Source organism: Vipera ursinii (genome assembly GCF_947247035.1).
Source record: "Vipera ursinii genome assembly, chromosome: 2".
In the NCBI taxonomy this organism is placed as follows: domain Eukaryota; kingdom Metazoa; phylum Chordata; class Lepidosauria; order Squamata; family Viperidae; genus Vipera; species Vipera ursinii.
In genome coordinates, this window is record NC_139513.1 from 32,146,597 (window position 1) to 32,163,084 (window position 16,488).

Consider the following 16,488-nt stretch of genomic DNA (forward strand, 5'->3'; position numbering starts at 1 on the left):
CTCAGCAATGCATACTTCTTCCTTTTTTTATTGAAAAGTTTTACAATACATTTTTAAATACAAAAAAACCCCTCCTCCCCCTCCCCTCTCCCCAACCCCTCCCTACCCTCCCCTCCCCCCCTCCCCGACTTCCCAGAGCTGAATACAGGGTATAAAATTACAAGCAAATATAATCTAAAATATGCTAACAACAATAAAACATTAAATTCTATCGCACTTTAACTCACCATCGTCAAAATATTAATAAAATAACTACTAACTAGTTATACATCATATAGATCCACTACTTATTCAAATGCTAAATAAAACTTTTTAGTCCCATATTTATTCTGGATATAATCAATCCATCTTCTCCACTCCACAATATATCTCTGTTGCGATTGATCTTTCAAATACACTGAAATCTTTGCCATCTCCGCCAAGTTAGAAACTTTTAAAGTCCACTCTTCTATAGTCGGCAGCTCTTCCTTCTTCCAATATTGCGCTACTAAAAGTCTCGCTGCCGTAATTAAATTCAACATCAACTTAATATCTATAACAGTAGTATCTGTAATAATACCCAATAAAAACAATTGTGGAGAAAACTTTATCCTTTTCTTAAATATCTTTTGCATATTCCACCAAATTTTAATCCAAAAAGCTTTAACCTTTTTACAAGTCCACCATATATGAAAATACGAGCAACGCATACTTCTTCTGTATCCATTCCCATGTTACCCTCTTAACACGAGTCAAGTTAACCCAAAGCTACTCGGTATATTAAATAATTGAATATTTGACCCTGGTTTTTCATTAGCCAGATTATAGCTATAGTATACTATGAGAAAATAGATATCCAGATGAGCATGCCTAAATTTTGTGCGTTACATTTGTCCAATCTTAAATATTTCTACAAGAATAATTTGTTGAAGCGTTGAATAATAAAGTACACATTTTTGGATCTGAAAAGCTCTTTAGATTTTTTTCCTCAGTTCCCGTCTTCTAAGGTTTTTTTTTTTGTAAAATCAGTCATTGCTTTTGAAAATCAGTCATCATTATGTTCTTCCTTCATTGTAGTGTACAATATCTGTTCCCAGGCCACCTACTTTATTAGCCTAATATGGTCCAGCTGAGACTTCAGCTGAATTAAGAGAGCCATTACCTCTAAGCATTAGAAAGGCTAATTAAAGTTCCTGACCTTGGAACAGCCTTTCAGGAAAAAAATAATGTTTTTCTGAGCATTATATAACATTGTAGTGGTTCCATGGCATATATTTAATGTTGTTCCCACTTTGAATTAAGTTATTTTTTAAGGAATTTTAAATCCTAAGTGTTTTGAATCAAATTTATTTTATAGGTTGTTTTATTATAATGCTAGACTATTTTTTTCTGTAGAGAGGAAGTAGGTCACCAAAAAGGAATTTGAAAATCACGAACAGGGTTATTTATTTTGCTGTGTAAAATGTTGTACAAACTGACATTGTTCTGCATAAATAATGACAATTACAAATTACATGCCACTTTTGTAGTTTATTCCTTTTTAAAATATAAAATGTGACATAGGAATTCATGGTGAAGAATAAAAATTGAATTGTGGAAGCAGTTCTTTCATTTAAGTGGATGTAATTGCTTCTGTATTTTCTATTATTGAGTTTAATTGGATTATTAAAGATGGAAGTGTTGAGAATAAAATACTATTCCCTTTTCTCTTTTCCTCATCATTTAAAAAAATAAAGATTAGAACCAACTTATAAAGATTTTACAACCATAGAGGAGAGGAGAGACAAAAGAGAGATGAGTTATAAATACTCATGCTAGAAATAGGGGTTTGAATGTATCATAAATATACCCTCTATATATAATTAAGTATCATACTATTATTCAATTATTTATACATGATCCATGGCCAAAGATGTACACTGCAAATGACCTATACAAAATATATAGGATGTAATATCTGAGTCGGAAACGACTAGCACGCATGTGCGGGGGAACCTTTACCTTTTTATCTGTATTCACTTCTCTCCAGCCCCGGTGAAAATTCTATTTCCCATATTCTCAGTCTAAAGGGATAACAATTAAAACATTTCTCCATTTCTACATACGTTGCCTCCAATCTGATGTACATAATAGAATTAGTCCAGCCTCCTCTTATCTGTCTGTATTGGAATGAGGATAGAATAAAGAGTTTTTATTTTTTCTGTAGAAGGAACGAGTCCACAATCTGTATTTTTTCAGGCTCTCCTCCCACACCAAATTTAATCCAATTCTGTTCAGTTTTAGGAGAGTTGTTTTGGTGGATGTTCAAACTTCTATGCCCATTTCAAAAAGCCATTTGTCTGAAATGGTATAGGATTTCCGGCCTGAGCAGCAGGGGGGTTGGACTAGAAGACCTCCAAGGTCCCTTCCAACTCTATTATTATTATTATTATTATTATTATTATTATTGTTGTTGTTGTTGTTGTTGTTGTTGTTGTTGTTGTTGTTGTTGTTAAGTGTCATCCTGCTGATGGGCAGACAGATAGATAAACCAAGTCCTAATCCTGCAGCCATAATTTTTTTTGTTCCACTGGGTTAGAAATAGTGAATATAGGTGAATACTTTGCACTAGAGGGCAGCAGTGACTGAATTTCAAGGCAGCCCTTTGTAACATTACTATATAATCCTGAACTCCAATTTAAGGTGGATATTATTAACATTTCTCTTGGTAATTCCTTCTGGCAATTAGCTCTGATTGTTCTTTGCAGCAGCTGTGCTGTACTAATGACTTCCCTTATTTTGAAGTTTTGCTACTTATAAAGATTAAGATATCTGTAGGCATCTTTGTAACCTGGAGGGGAAAGAAGGTACCAGATGGCCCTCATAATACTCCACAGATCCAGTAGCTGTCATACACTTAGGAATTCACGTGAGTTGTCCTATTTCTTAACAATCACACTTCTCTTGCTACCTGTAGTACATGCATGCCACTCTCCTCCCCTAGATATCCAAATTCATACAATTTTTAAAATTTTATGATTAAGTTTATTTGCGCCCATTTCTCAGTTTAAATCATGGGATTTACACTTAGCCTGTGTCTGAGGACAACCCTAGTCTACAGTGGATAAGGGAATCTGATGTTATTTAACAAAACTAAACATAGCAACACAAATTTTCTCAATACACACATGCATACTCCATACAAAGTTGATCAGTAAGAGTGGAAACCATTGCATCTGACCTGCACTTGGATGCAGGATGGAAAATGATGCACACGAGATTGGCGGATGGATGAAGAGACCCTTCCTCTCTCTTTGGATGGAATTAGTGGGACTTTGGCCATTTCAAAGTCCAAGCTTGTATCGTCTGCATTCCTGTTGTGGCCTCGCAGCTCAGGATCCCCAAGTCAGCTTTCACTCTGTCCAAAAAAAAATTAAGATATAAACCTTCTTTGAATATGTCATCCAGGCAATGTCACTAATGAAATCCTTGTCATCTTTGTCCCTGTACCATAGTGATTTTCAGATTTATTTTTTTATCACATAGAGTTACTCTGCTAATTAATTATTACTAGGACTAGAAACAAAATGTTTTGGCAAGAGATTGAACAAATTGTGTACTTGACGCCTGAGAAAAGATGACTGAGATACGCCCCCCCCCGGTTCAAATTCTTCAAAGGGCATCACAGAGAAAGAGATTTCAGACTGCAGGATACAGAATATTATGTTATAGGAAAGCAAATTACAATTGGATGATAGAAAACAACTTCCTAACACTGGCAGCATTATAATAGGGGAACCAATTAGTCAAGTCATAGCTCCCCTACTTTGGATGTATTCAAAGGTCAGCTATCTGCTTAAAATGCTTTAATTTAGATTCTGACTCTGGGTAAGTAATTGGATTCAGAGACCAACATGACTCCTTCCAACTATATGATTGTATCAAAGTACTGCCTCTCTTGAGAAAGTTGTATAGCTGTGTGAGTACACAATGACTATTGAAATTTGTGTATTTACAGATAAGCAACAAGCTATCTTTTCTCATGGTCTCTGTAACATTGGGCAGAAAGTCTTATAACAGGATGGAAGACAATACCGTTTTGTCAAAGGAAAGATCCTCTTTAAAAAAAACAACATGTCTGTTGTATTTCATATACACTGAACAGTTTGGCTACACTGTGTCATGGCAAGGTGTAGATCAGTTGTGACGGAAACCTGTGTTATTATCAAGAAAGGAATTCCAAAAGAGTTTGCAAAATTGCCCTCCACTAAAGGAAGATTCTTAACCATGGCTGCTAAGCCTCTAGAGAATCACTAGCTTGCAACAAGTTTTGTTACTATGGATCTTAACAAAAGAAAAGATAGATGGAATGCTTAGTGATCAACAGTGAGCAGGGAATAAAACAAGTGTGATGGAATTTATGAGCAAGTGTATAAACACTTGTTAAGATATTAGAGATGTGTTGTAGATATGAAGAAATAGATGATAAATGATTAGATGTTAGATAGATAGATAGATAGATAGATAGATAGATAGATAGATAGATAGATAGATAGATAGACAGACAGACAGACAGACCTATCTATGGATGGATGATAGGTAGGTGGTAGAAAAATACGCACACACGTACACACACATACACTTTAATACACTGAAAGTTTTTAGGCAGAGACTGGACAGCCATTTGTCTGAAATGGTATAGGGTTTCCTGCCTGAGCAGGGGGTTGGACTAGATGACCTCTACGGTCACTTCCACCATCATCATCATCATCATCATCATCATCATCATCATCATCATCATTATTATTATTATTATTATTATTATTATTATTATTATTATTACATCCAATGTAGATGAAATCTGAATGATTTGGAGCAAATATTAGATTGTATGAAGAACCATGAATCTCAATTGTAATGTAGTAAAGATAAAAGTAGATAGGTTTAATAATAATAATAAAGTGGGAAGGGACCTTGGAGGTCATATAGTCCAAGCCATTGCTCAGGCAGGAAACCCTTTACCATTTCAGACAAATGGCTATCCAGTCTCTTCTTAAAAACCTCCAGTGTTCGAGCATTCACAGCTTTTAGAGGCAGGTTGTTCCACTGATTAATTGTTCTAATTGTCAGAAAATTTCTCCTTAGTTCTAGGTTGCTTCTCTCTTTGGTTAGTTTCCATTCATTGCTTCTTGTCCTGCCTTCAGGTGCTTTGGAGAATAGCTTGACTCCCTCTTCTTTGTTTGATAGAATTGAGTGAATGACTATGAATTATATAGAAATAATGAAAAAATAAGAGTATGCAGGTGAATGTGTATATCTTGATAGAGTGTTTCCTATGGACATAAAAATGTCTGCAGAAAGTTCAAGATATGAAATGCTAGTAGAAAGCTGGCAGGTAATATGTGTTCTGTTGCAAGTAATGAATATCAATCAAAAGAAACAAAAACAGCTGTGTGAAAGCGTATATAGTTGTTATATGGAAACTGGTTACGTATGAACTGTGTTAAAAGAGAATGGGTTATATAAACAGGGACAAAAGAACTGGGTAATAAGACAAATGTAAGAGTCAAAATGATTGGGTACTGAATAAATGTGGAAGGTGCCTATACAAAAGATGTTCAGTGAGGTAACTTGGCTATATAGAGAGAATGAGAATTTAATTACAGTATAAGAGTTGAGAGAAAAAGGAAAGACAAGGTGTAGTAGTAGATTTTCAGAAAGTGAAAGATACAGTTAAAAGAACCAAAAGTGGTGTATGAAACAGTATATGGATATAGTAAAAACAAGAACGGATTGTAAAGATTAAACAATGTGGATTGGTATAGTGAATCATATAGTAGAATCATAAAGTAGATCTACTTAGATTTCCTTGTCTTTTTTCTGTATTTTATTTTTCATTGATACTACTTACTCTTTCCCTTTTTATAATCTTAACACAAAAGGAAATAGCATGATGAATATATAACGTATATGTGTATTTTCTTTGTAGTCATTTGATCTTTTTTAAACTCTATGGAATAGCCACTATATACATACATACATACATACATACATACATACATACATACATACATACATATTTATTTATTTCTGAGATACAAATCTGGTTCAGTCCATCTTTTTATTTAATAGTGTTTTTTACTGTTTCATATTGGACCCTTACAACTGTTTAGCCACAAAAATGGCTTATAGTTACAATGAACCACTTTCAGGGTGTTGTTATGAGAGAAATAGTTACATGTACAATTATGTCCGGGATTTTACACTAGACTGAATTTTAATCACTGTAGATTTCATCAGATACTTGGAACTAGAAAATATTCTTCATAAAACTTGCTGGAATATGTTTACATTGTATTTTGCTGGGGGAATCTCCCAGCATTTCAATATGTTCTGAATGAACAGTTTGCAAAATGAGTCAAATAAAATGTTTGGCACTTATCTGCTCTTTTAATTTGTTTTCTTAACAGGAAGTGCAGCGTTGTACATCTGACATGAACATCACCGCTGAACATTCCAATCACCCCGACAACAAGCACAAAAACAGATACATCAACATTTTAGCCTGTGAGTAATTATGGCCTTCAGAGAAGTAATAAATAACAAAAATTGTGTATCTTGTAATGGTGTCCCAGTTTACCAGTATACTTATTTTTTGTACCATCAAATCAGTTTTCAGTCCATATGACAGCCTGAAATAGTTTTTGCAGTTTTCATAGCAAGATTTTTGGAAGTTGCTTGACGTTGCATCCTTCCTAGGGCTGACAGAGAGGGACTGGCCCAATGTCACCCAGTTGGCTTCATGCATACAACTTCCGTCTCCCAGTTTTTAGGTTGGTGTTTTAATCATTGCACCAAGCTGGCTTTCTATCAGTATACTTACAATAAAATAAAATAATGAAACTTCAAACAAATGGATAATATGCTTCTTTCAGGCCTGTTTTCTGAGATAGATAATGATAATCTTTTGACATTAAAAACATACAGATTTTATTTAAAAAAGCGACTCAAAGAAATTCGCAGCTCGATATTCTAGACTAATTTTTTTTCAATGTGATCTACTAATTTCCAGAAAGTCTTTAATAAAATGGAGATTAATTAAAAGGATAGGATTCAATACTGGTAAGTAAATTTACACTCACATATTCCTTTCCCCTGCACACATTATATTTTTAAACTGCATTAAACCAGTCTCCAGGGGCGTATGCATTTTTCCTGCCATGATTTGAAATAAATACCAATTTTGAACGATAGCATTGCCAAATTTCTGATGCACTCATAAAAGTAGTTTTTCTTATGCCTGTCTCTGAAAATTTCCAACTTTCCAGAACTGAAGTTTCCCCTTTCTGTGACTTCTGTTAACAGAAACTTAATTGGATCTCATCGAAGTATTTACCTGATTGTCTTTGGCATTCCATTGCACCCTAAATTGATTAATAACTTTGATACTATCGAGTGTTCCAATAAAACAGTCAAAACACTTTGATTATCAACTGAGAAAACACTTCCTATTTGGCAAACAATCTATTTTTAAATCAGTCCAATTCCACTGTAACATTTTCTGACGTGAGAATTGGCTTTTCAGTTTTTTCATTAAAGGTAAAGGTAAAGGTTCCCCCACACATGCGTGCTAGTCGTTTCCGACTCTAGGGGCCGGTGCTCATCTCCGTTTCAAAGCCGAAGAGCCAGCGCTTGTCCAAGGACGTCTCCTTGGTCATGTGGCCGGCATGACTAGACACCAAAGGCACACGGGACGCTGTTACCTTCCCACCATAGTGGTCCCTATTTTTCTACTTGCATTTTTTTTTTTACGTGATAGGTTGGCAGAAGCTGGGACGCTCACTCTGTTACGTGGCACTCGGGATTAGACCCGCCAAACTGCCGACCATCTGTTCGACAAGCTCAGCGTCCTAACCCACTGAGCCACCGCGTCCCTTGTTCTTTCATTAGTCAATCATATATTAAAAGAAAGAAAGAAAAATGTATCAGGCTTACTTTCTTAAATGTACATTTTCCTTGTTCTTTTCTGTAGATGATCACAGTCGAGTGAAACTAAGACCTTTACCAGGAAAGGATTCAAAGCACAGCGATTACATTAATGCCAATTATGTTGATGTAAGTTGTTTTGTTAATTCCTCAGGTCTCTTGAGAAAACTTGTCCCTCAGGAGAAACAGAAACTCTTAATGCATTAGAACTTTCCATTTTTCAATTTCAACTCCAAACTCCTCAAACGTTCAGTAGAAAAGAGCTCTGCTCCAGAGATATATACATTATTAATATGATTGCTATTACAGATACTTTTATCTTACATATTATTGTGATTTCCTTTGAAGGGTTACAACAAAGCGAAAGCCTACATTGCTACCCAGGGCCCTTTAAAGTCAACCTTTGAAGATTTTTGGAGAATGATTTGGGAGCAAAACACTGGAATTATCATCATGATTACAAATCTTGTGGAAAAAGGAAGAGTAAGCAGAATAGTCTGCATTTATTATCATAATATTTTTCTCAGTTCTCACCAGAGATGTGTGATCTTTCTTCAGTTTTGTTAAGGAGTTGAATGTGTTTCATTGTAGCATAAACTCTAATAATAATTTTTATTTATAATAATTCTATAATAATAATGTTGTCTGAAATGGTATAGGGTTTCCTGCGTGAGCAGGGGCTTGGACTAGAAGACCTCCAAGGTTATTATTGTTGTTATTATTACTACTATTGTTGTTATAAATCTATATTTATAATATAGATGAGGCAGATCTCATTTCTGCTCATGGATAACCTATAACAGGCATGATGGGAAAGTAATTTATTTCCTGCATAAAACAGTATTTAACTAATAATAACTAACACCATTTGCTAGGGGTTCCTTAATTTGCTTAGACGACTTTAGTGACTTCCTATCACTATAAACCTTGAATATACTCTATGTCAGTGTTTCCCAATCTTGGGAATTTTAAGATAACAATAATAATAATAATAATAATAATAATAATAATAATAATAATAATAATAATAATAATAATAATAATAATAATAATTTGGAAGGGACCTTGGAGGTCATCTAGTCCAACCCCCTGCTCAGGCAGGAAACCCTATACCATTTCATACAAATGGCTGGCCAGTCTCTTCTTAAAAACTTCCAGTGTTGGAGCATTCACCACTTCTGTGTACACTTTAACTCCCAGAATTCCCAGCCATCAATCCACAGAATTTAAATCCCCAAAGTTGGGTAATATTACTTGAGGATGATTAAAGCTTAGAGGAGAATTAGACAGAGCTGTCTTAAAACAGCAGTCCCCAACCTTCTCAGCTTGGCAGACCAGCGGGGGAGGATTCCATGCAAGGGTTAGGTGCAGGAAACTCCATTTGTGCAAGGAGTAGGCACATATGCCCGCCTCTCTCGCAAATGGAGCTGCGCATGCACACACTCCCCGGCCAGTTTTTGTGCTGCCAGTTCCAAATGGGCCATGGCCCGGGGGTTAGGGACCTCTGTCTTAAAAGAACAATGGGACAAAAAAGGTGTTTCACTAGCTAACATTGAACTGTATTGCTACTAGAAAAAGAAATCGAAAAACACTTTGAAGATGTTTGTAGCCCATGAAAAATAAGATCTAGAGAACTAAGTTTGGAGCTGGTACTAAGGAGAAATTTCCTGACAGTCAGAACAGTTAATCAGTAGAACAACCTGCCTCCAGAAGCTGTGAATGCTCCAACACTGGAGGTTTTTAAGCAGAGACTGGACAGCCATTTGTCTGAAATGGTATAGGGTTTCCTGCCTTAGCAGGGGGTTGGACTAGATGACTAGATGAGTTCTCTCGATTGTGGAGTTCCTCAGGGGTCGGTCCTCTCGCCTCTCCTGTTCAACATCTACATGAAACCGCTGGGTGAGATCATTCATGGTTTTGGAGTTGGGTATCATCAGTATGCTGATGATACCCAGCTTTTTATTTCGACCCCAAACCACCCCAGTGATGCCATCGACGTGATGTCCCGTTGCCTGGAGGCGCTTTGGGTCTGGATGGGAAGGAACAGACTTCAACTCAACCCCGACAAGACTGAGTGGCTGTGCATACCGGCATACCGGGATATTCAGAACATTCCATCTCTTTCCATGGGGGGTGAACTATTACCCCCCGTAGATAGGGCTCGCAACTTGGGAGTCCTCCTAGATTCACGGCTTACTTTGGAAGACCATATAGTAGCTGTGACTAGGGGGGCCTTCGCCCAGGTTCGCCTAGTGCGCCAGTTGCGGCCCTATCTAGACCGGGATGCCTTACGTACGGTCACTCACACGCTCGTGACCTCTCATCTGGACTACTGCAATGCTGTCTACATGGGGCTGCCCTTGAGGACCACTCGGAGGCTCCAACTGGTACAGAATGCAGCCGCGAGTTGTGTTGGGAGTCTCCCGATACTCCCATGTTACACCTCTGCTCTGTGAGCTGCATTGGTTACCAGTTGTCTTCCGGGTGAGATTCAAGGTACTGGTAATGGTGTTTAAGGCCCTACATGGCATGGGTCCAGAGTACCTTAGGGAGCACCTGCTGCCGGCATCAACCTCCCTCCGCCCTGTGCGCTTCCACAGAGAGGGCCTCCTCAGGGTGCCACCGATCAGAGAATGTCGATTGGTGGCCCCCCAGGAGGTCCTTCTCTGTGGGCACCCCGGAGCTATGGAATCGGTTGCCGGTTGAGCTCCGGATGGCGCCCGACCTTCGCTCCTTCCGTTGCGATCTGAAGACACTCTTATTTGAACAAGCCGGCCTGGCCTGATGGGGGATGGGTTGGTTTTTTATTGTCATTTTTAATATATGTATTTACTGTTTTTAGTTGGGCATATTCTTTTTAACTTTTTTATTTTTGTATTTTTATATATCTGCCCTGTTCACCGCCCTGAGTCCTTCGGGAGAAGGGCGGTATATAAATAAAATTATTATTATTATAATTATAAAATGTTTGTTAAGCATTCAGAATACACTTGCTTAGTCCCAGACACGGGACAAATCTTATTTCCTGTTTCAGCCTAGCCCAAGGCCATCTACAGGCAGTAGCCACAGCAGTGGCAGCTCATATTTGTGTGTGTGTGTGTGTGTGTGTGTGTATGTGTGTGTATGTATATATATATAATAAGCTATTAACAAAAATTAAATTATACAAGGACTGATGAATTTGTGTAAAAGTATATTAGATAATCTATATTATGAAGAATATTTTCATAAATAATGTCCTAACAATTGTTACATGTAATAACTATCAATAAAAATACAATTTTTAACAAAGGGTTAAAAAAACATAATAAGTATTTTTTCCAGAACAACTAAAAAAAAGAAATAGCTCTTTTATGCAGCCAGATGTCAGACTGAACCCTCCTTAATTCCATAGCATCATACAGACTTTAACATTTTATGTTATTCCTCTTTCTTCAGAGAAAATGTGACCAATATTGGCCAACCGAAAACAGTGAGGAATATGGCCATATCATTGTCACACTGAAGAGCACAAAAGTACATGCTTGCTACACTGTCCGCCGCTTCACAGTGAGGAATGCAAAAATGAAAAAAGTGAGCAACAACTTTACACTATGTTTGTTCAAAAATGAATGTCCATTTGGGATATTGCTACTAATGTGACTCATTCATACATGCATACAATATTCGAAGATTGTTGCGATCTCAAGACTCTCTATAGCGTACAACAGGGATCACCAACCCCAGGTCCATGGACCGGTACTGGGCTGCGACATGCCAGCAACCAGTCTGCACAAACAAGCAAAGCCCTATCCACAGGATACAGGCAGCACACACAACCACGCACCCTCCGGTCCATGGAAAAATATCTTTCCACGTAACTGGTCCCTGGTGCCCAAAAGGTTGGGGGCCACTGGTGTACAATAAAGCAGAAAGGACCAGAAAACCAAGAATAATGCAACACACATAGCATAAAATCAAATTGTCTGTTTTTACAATTTGACAAAGCTTGGGAAGTTAAAAAATTTTAATAGATGAAAGGAATTGAGTACAATAATTGAAATTACAAGTAAATGAAAAAGAAAATAGTTCATTGATATCTCTTTTTCCAAATTTGACACTATTGAACAAGGAATTCATATTAGGCATCATAAATTACTATAATAGTTTTCTGGGTGGGCTCAACATTAAAGATAAGCAAATTAAGCAAAAGAACAAGATTGTGTCTGTGAGTTTTGTTAGATTTTAAAAATGTACAAAGATTGCCAATCCGTCCAATCATAATAGCCAAAGATTACAGAGATTGTAGTCAAGGAACTTCGGGAGGGTCAATTTTTACTGTTCTTCCTTAAAGTCAAGTGAAATATAGCTATGAACCTGAAAGACAGAGACTCAGAGACTTAACCTGACTCAGTTGCATTTTGGAGGGTGCAATTTTCAACTCATGTCAGGCTGTGAGAACTTACTGGAAGCTACCTCTTATAAACTGATAGGGTAGTCCAATAATTACAAAGGTTTCTTTGTAAGGCAAAGTGTATCTCAGTTGAAGGCAAATATACGTCTCCCAGGATAATGAGGCAAAATTGGATTTGGGTCAGTCACCGGGACCAGAGATGTACTCTTTGTCAGATAACAGGAATTACCACCAGCTTATCAAACACTTAGGAGCTGAGGGCTTGGCAGTCCAAGGAAACAACAGCCAATATCAACATACCAATCACCTAATAGGAAGCCACCACATAAACACAACTCACAAAAGAGCCCAGAGCACATATTCCAGTAGAGAAAATCCCTGAAGATGGGCTCCAGCATAAGTCCGAAAGCTCAGAAGAGTAAATCTCTGTTCCTGGTGACCAACCCAAATTTGATTTTGTATCTCAGTTGTTAGATAATAGTATTATATTAGAATTTACAGGGCTTTTTCACATAAAATCCTTAAATTTCAGCACCACTGAGTTTATTCTGCTCTAGGGTGTCCAGAGAGGGCTAAACAACAGTACAGAGAAGGAAAAATAGGAACTCAAGGAAACCTTGATGTTAACTAATATTAATATTTTCTACTTGTATGTTTCACGACTTCTGGATCAAAAGGGAAATCCCAAAGGACGTCAAAATGAAAGGACGCTCATTCAGTACCATTACACACAGTGGCCTGACATGGGAGTACCTGAATATGCACTTCCCGTGCTGACATTTGTGAGAAGATCCTCTGCAGCCAGAACTGCTGAGATGGGTCCAGTAATTGTACATTGCAGGTATGTTTGGACATTGTCAATTCTTGTTGACAACATAGTGTGGATTAATGTACAGTTGCAATGGTGGTTTGGTTATTATTTACAACAATGCATCTGTATGTGCATCACTTGTTCTTTTAACTGCTGGCATCTTTACAAATCACCATGCTTCTAAATGTATTTAGCAACATAATGATTCGGTACCAAAATAAATAGCTTCATTTACCACAGTAACAGGAAACACATATTACAGAGAGAGTCAAGTCTGAGACACAATATTATTTTTCCAAGTTCATTCATGGAATCTAGGATTAAACCAAGGTTTCATTCTAAGTCACAATCATACTTACGATGTCATCTGGTTCTGGATTTTTTATTTCTTTTTTATTAATGTAAACTATTCTGGAAACAGTATTGAAAAGCACTGTGTCATTAGTACCAATTTATAAAATCCTAGTAAGACCACACCTTGGTCACCATATCACAAAAAAGATGTTGAGAGTTTGGAAAAAAAATCAGAGAAGAGCAACTAAGATGATCCAAGGCCTGGAGACTAAAACATATGAAGAACGGCTGCAGGACTTGGGTTTGATAGTCTAAAGAAAAGAAGAAATAGGGGAGACATGATAGCAGTATTCCAGTATTTGAGGGGCTGTCACAAAGGGGGGTGGGGTCACATTCTGCAAAGCACCAGAAGGCATGACAAGAAACAATGGTTGGAAACTGATCAAAGAGAGGAGCAAGTGAGGACAATTAACCAGTGGAACAGCTTGCCTGCAGAAATTGTGGGTGCTCCATCACTGGAGATTTTTAAGAAGAGGCTAGACAGTCACTTGTCTGAGAATGATACAAGTTCTGCTGCTTGAGCACGGGGCTGGATTAGAAGACCTCCAAGGTCCCTTCCAGATTCTATTCTATTCTATTCTATTCTATTCTATTCTATTCTATTCTATTCTATTCTATTCTATTCTATTCTATTCTATTCTATTCTATTCTATTCTATTCTATTCTATTCTATTCTACTCTACTCTACTCTACTCTACTCTACTCTACTCTAATTCTATTCTATTCTATTCTATTCTATTCTATTCTATTCTATTCTATTCTATTCTATTCTGCAAAAAGCTAAACAAAAAACACATTGTCAGGGAAATAGGTATAATTGCATTCATGAGACTTCTTAATGTATCCTGATTGCCAAAAAAGAGCTTGGGTTTTCTGAATGTGTAGATATTAGCATTCTTAGAGTATTTTTTCCCTATAAATCTGAAAAAAGAAACCATCTGGAAAGGTGTATCATCAGTACATGAACTCATAATTTTTTCCACATGCTTTATTTGGTAAAGTTCATTCTCCTGAATCAAAAAGGATATTATGTTATGCAGTGAAAATGTTTGATATATCAAAAAGGAGAAATTACAGAACAAGGTTCTGAGCAGTGCTTTTTTTGTAAAAGAAAAATGTGCCGGAACTCACACATGTCATACAACCCGCCTTGCCTACCCTACAAGGTTCCATCCTAAAAAGGTGCCGGAACTCCGTTCTGAGTGTTCTATGAGAAAAAAAGCCCTGGTTCTGAGCATCATTCATTTTGAGGTTGCTGCACAACTATAATAGTCATCTTTGAAATTAAATAATAGTAAAGATTCCAAAATCTGATCTAAAATTGAAACTTCAGTAATCACAGAACAATTGGAAAGTGGATTTGAATCATCCTGACTTTTTCACTAGTAGGGAAATAGCTTCCATATATTCCCTCTGCAGGCTAGATCCTCCTCCCTGAAAAGCACATTAATATGCGCTGTGACATAGGAAGATTCCCCAAATGTGAGGTGAAGGCTGTGATGAAAGAATGTTTTGCTAGCATGCAAATAAAGATCTTAGAGAAGAAAGATAAAGGAAGAAAGAGGCACTTGACAGCTGAACATGAGAGAAAGAGAAAGAAAACACAAGACATTTTTATCTTCAAAGGAACATCTTGAAGTCCTTCTGGCAAAGCAAACATTTAATCAACCATAGAGAGGTTTATTGGTTGAAGTACTACAAATTATATAAGAACCATTTACATGTATCATTTGGGGTGGTGGCAATGAGATCTCTAAAGGATATAAACTTAGGATACCTTAAGCCATTTTGTCAAAATTCCCCAGAGAACTTGTTTCATCACCAAAGCATATTCTAAGATGCCAATTTGGGACTACTCCCAGTATCCCGAGCCATTTCCTATTCTATTTGAAGAGGTTCAGGTTGAACATTGCTTACAGCACTTCCATGATTGTTATGAAAATTAGTATTAGCATCAAGGCATTCTTTCTTAATATTTAATTACGGTATGTTTTCTACTGCTTCATTTCTTTTTATCTTTTTGTTTGGGGCTTAGTGCTGGTGTTGGCAGGACTGGTACCTACATTGTAATAGACAGTATGCTGCAACAAATAAAAGACAAAAGCACAGTTAATGTCCTGGGTTTCCTGAAACACATCAGGACACAGCGCAACTACCTCGTCCAGACGGAGGTAAGAATCAGAAATGTATTTGTTGTCATTGCTGCAGTCAGTCGCTACCAACTAAATTTTGTTATATGAAGTTTGCTTATTGCAGTTACTGCTAAAATAACACAATTTGCAGGTTAAATTGTTGTGTCTGTATCTGTTCATTCTGCAGGTATATATAAAGAATCATTATGTGATGCAAGTGAATGTGGCTTCTTAGTGACCACACAGTTATATGATCATCCATACTTACGAATGCGTATATTCAGACAGATTATTTTTCATTTACAGGCAGTCCTTGACTTACAACAACTGCACTGAAAAAAGTGACAGGACTTAAGACCATTGCAATATCCCCACAATCATAAAATCAAAATTTGGGTGCTTGGCAACCAGCATGTATTTACAATGGTTGCAGCATCCCAGGGTCATGTGATCGCCATTTGCAGCCTTTCCAGACAGCTTCCAACAAGCAAAGTCCCTTAACAATCATGTGATTCCCTTAATTGCAGTAATTCATTCAACAGCTACGGCAACCATGGTCATAAATTCAGGCACAACTCGTTTAACAATTGCGTTGTCTACTGGCAGAATTTCAAATTCCAGTTTCGATCATTATTTGAAGACCACCTGTATGTAAAATTCAGAGTAAACTAAGTGCTTAAGAAATTATTTGGGATGGAGTTGGGGGGACAGCTACAGACCCCAAATTTCAAAACTTTAAATATTGTCAAGATCATTTTATTAGCATTATTTGAAATGCACATCCATCCCTTTTAGAAAGGTTAGAGAGAAAAGCTGATAGAAGTCATCCCATAATTTCACTTTTTAACATTCAT

At 37.0% G+C, this 16,488-nt stretch overlaps 1 protein-coding gene across 1 annotated transcript in view; it reads left to right on the forward strand.

Annotated features, from left to right (window-relative positions):
• The window catches only part of PTPRG (protein tyrosine phosphatase receptor type G), a 716,833-nt gene that overhangs the window by 687,293 nt on the left and 13,052 nt on the right, over positions 1 to 16,488 (forward strand). Inside the window, exons 16-21 of the mRNA XM_083356115.1 lie at positions 6,429 to 6,525; positions 7,991 to 8,073; positions 8,293 to 8,427; positions 11,383 to 11,517; positions 13,015 to 13,178; positions 15,538 to 15,673. Coding sequence (XP_083212241.1) covers positions 6,429 to 6,525; positions 7,991 to 8,073; positions 8,293 to 8,427; positions 11,383 to 11,517; positions 13,015 to 13,178; positions 15,538 to 15,673 — 750 coding nt within the window. The remainder of the gene's footprint in view (positions 1 to 6,428; positions 6,526 to 7,990; positions 8,074 to 8,292; positions 8,428 to 11,382; positions 11,518 to 13,014; positions 13,179 to 15,537; positions 15,674 to 16,488) is intronic.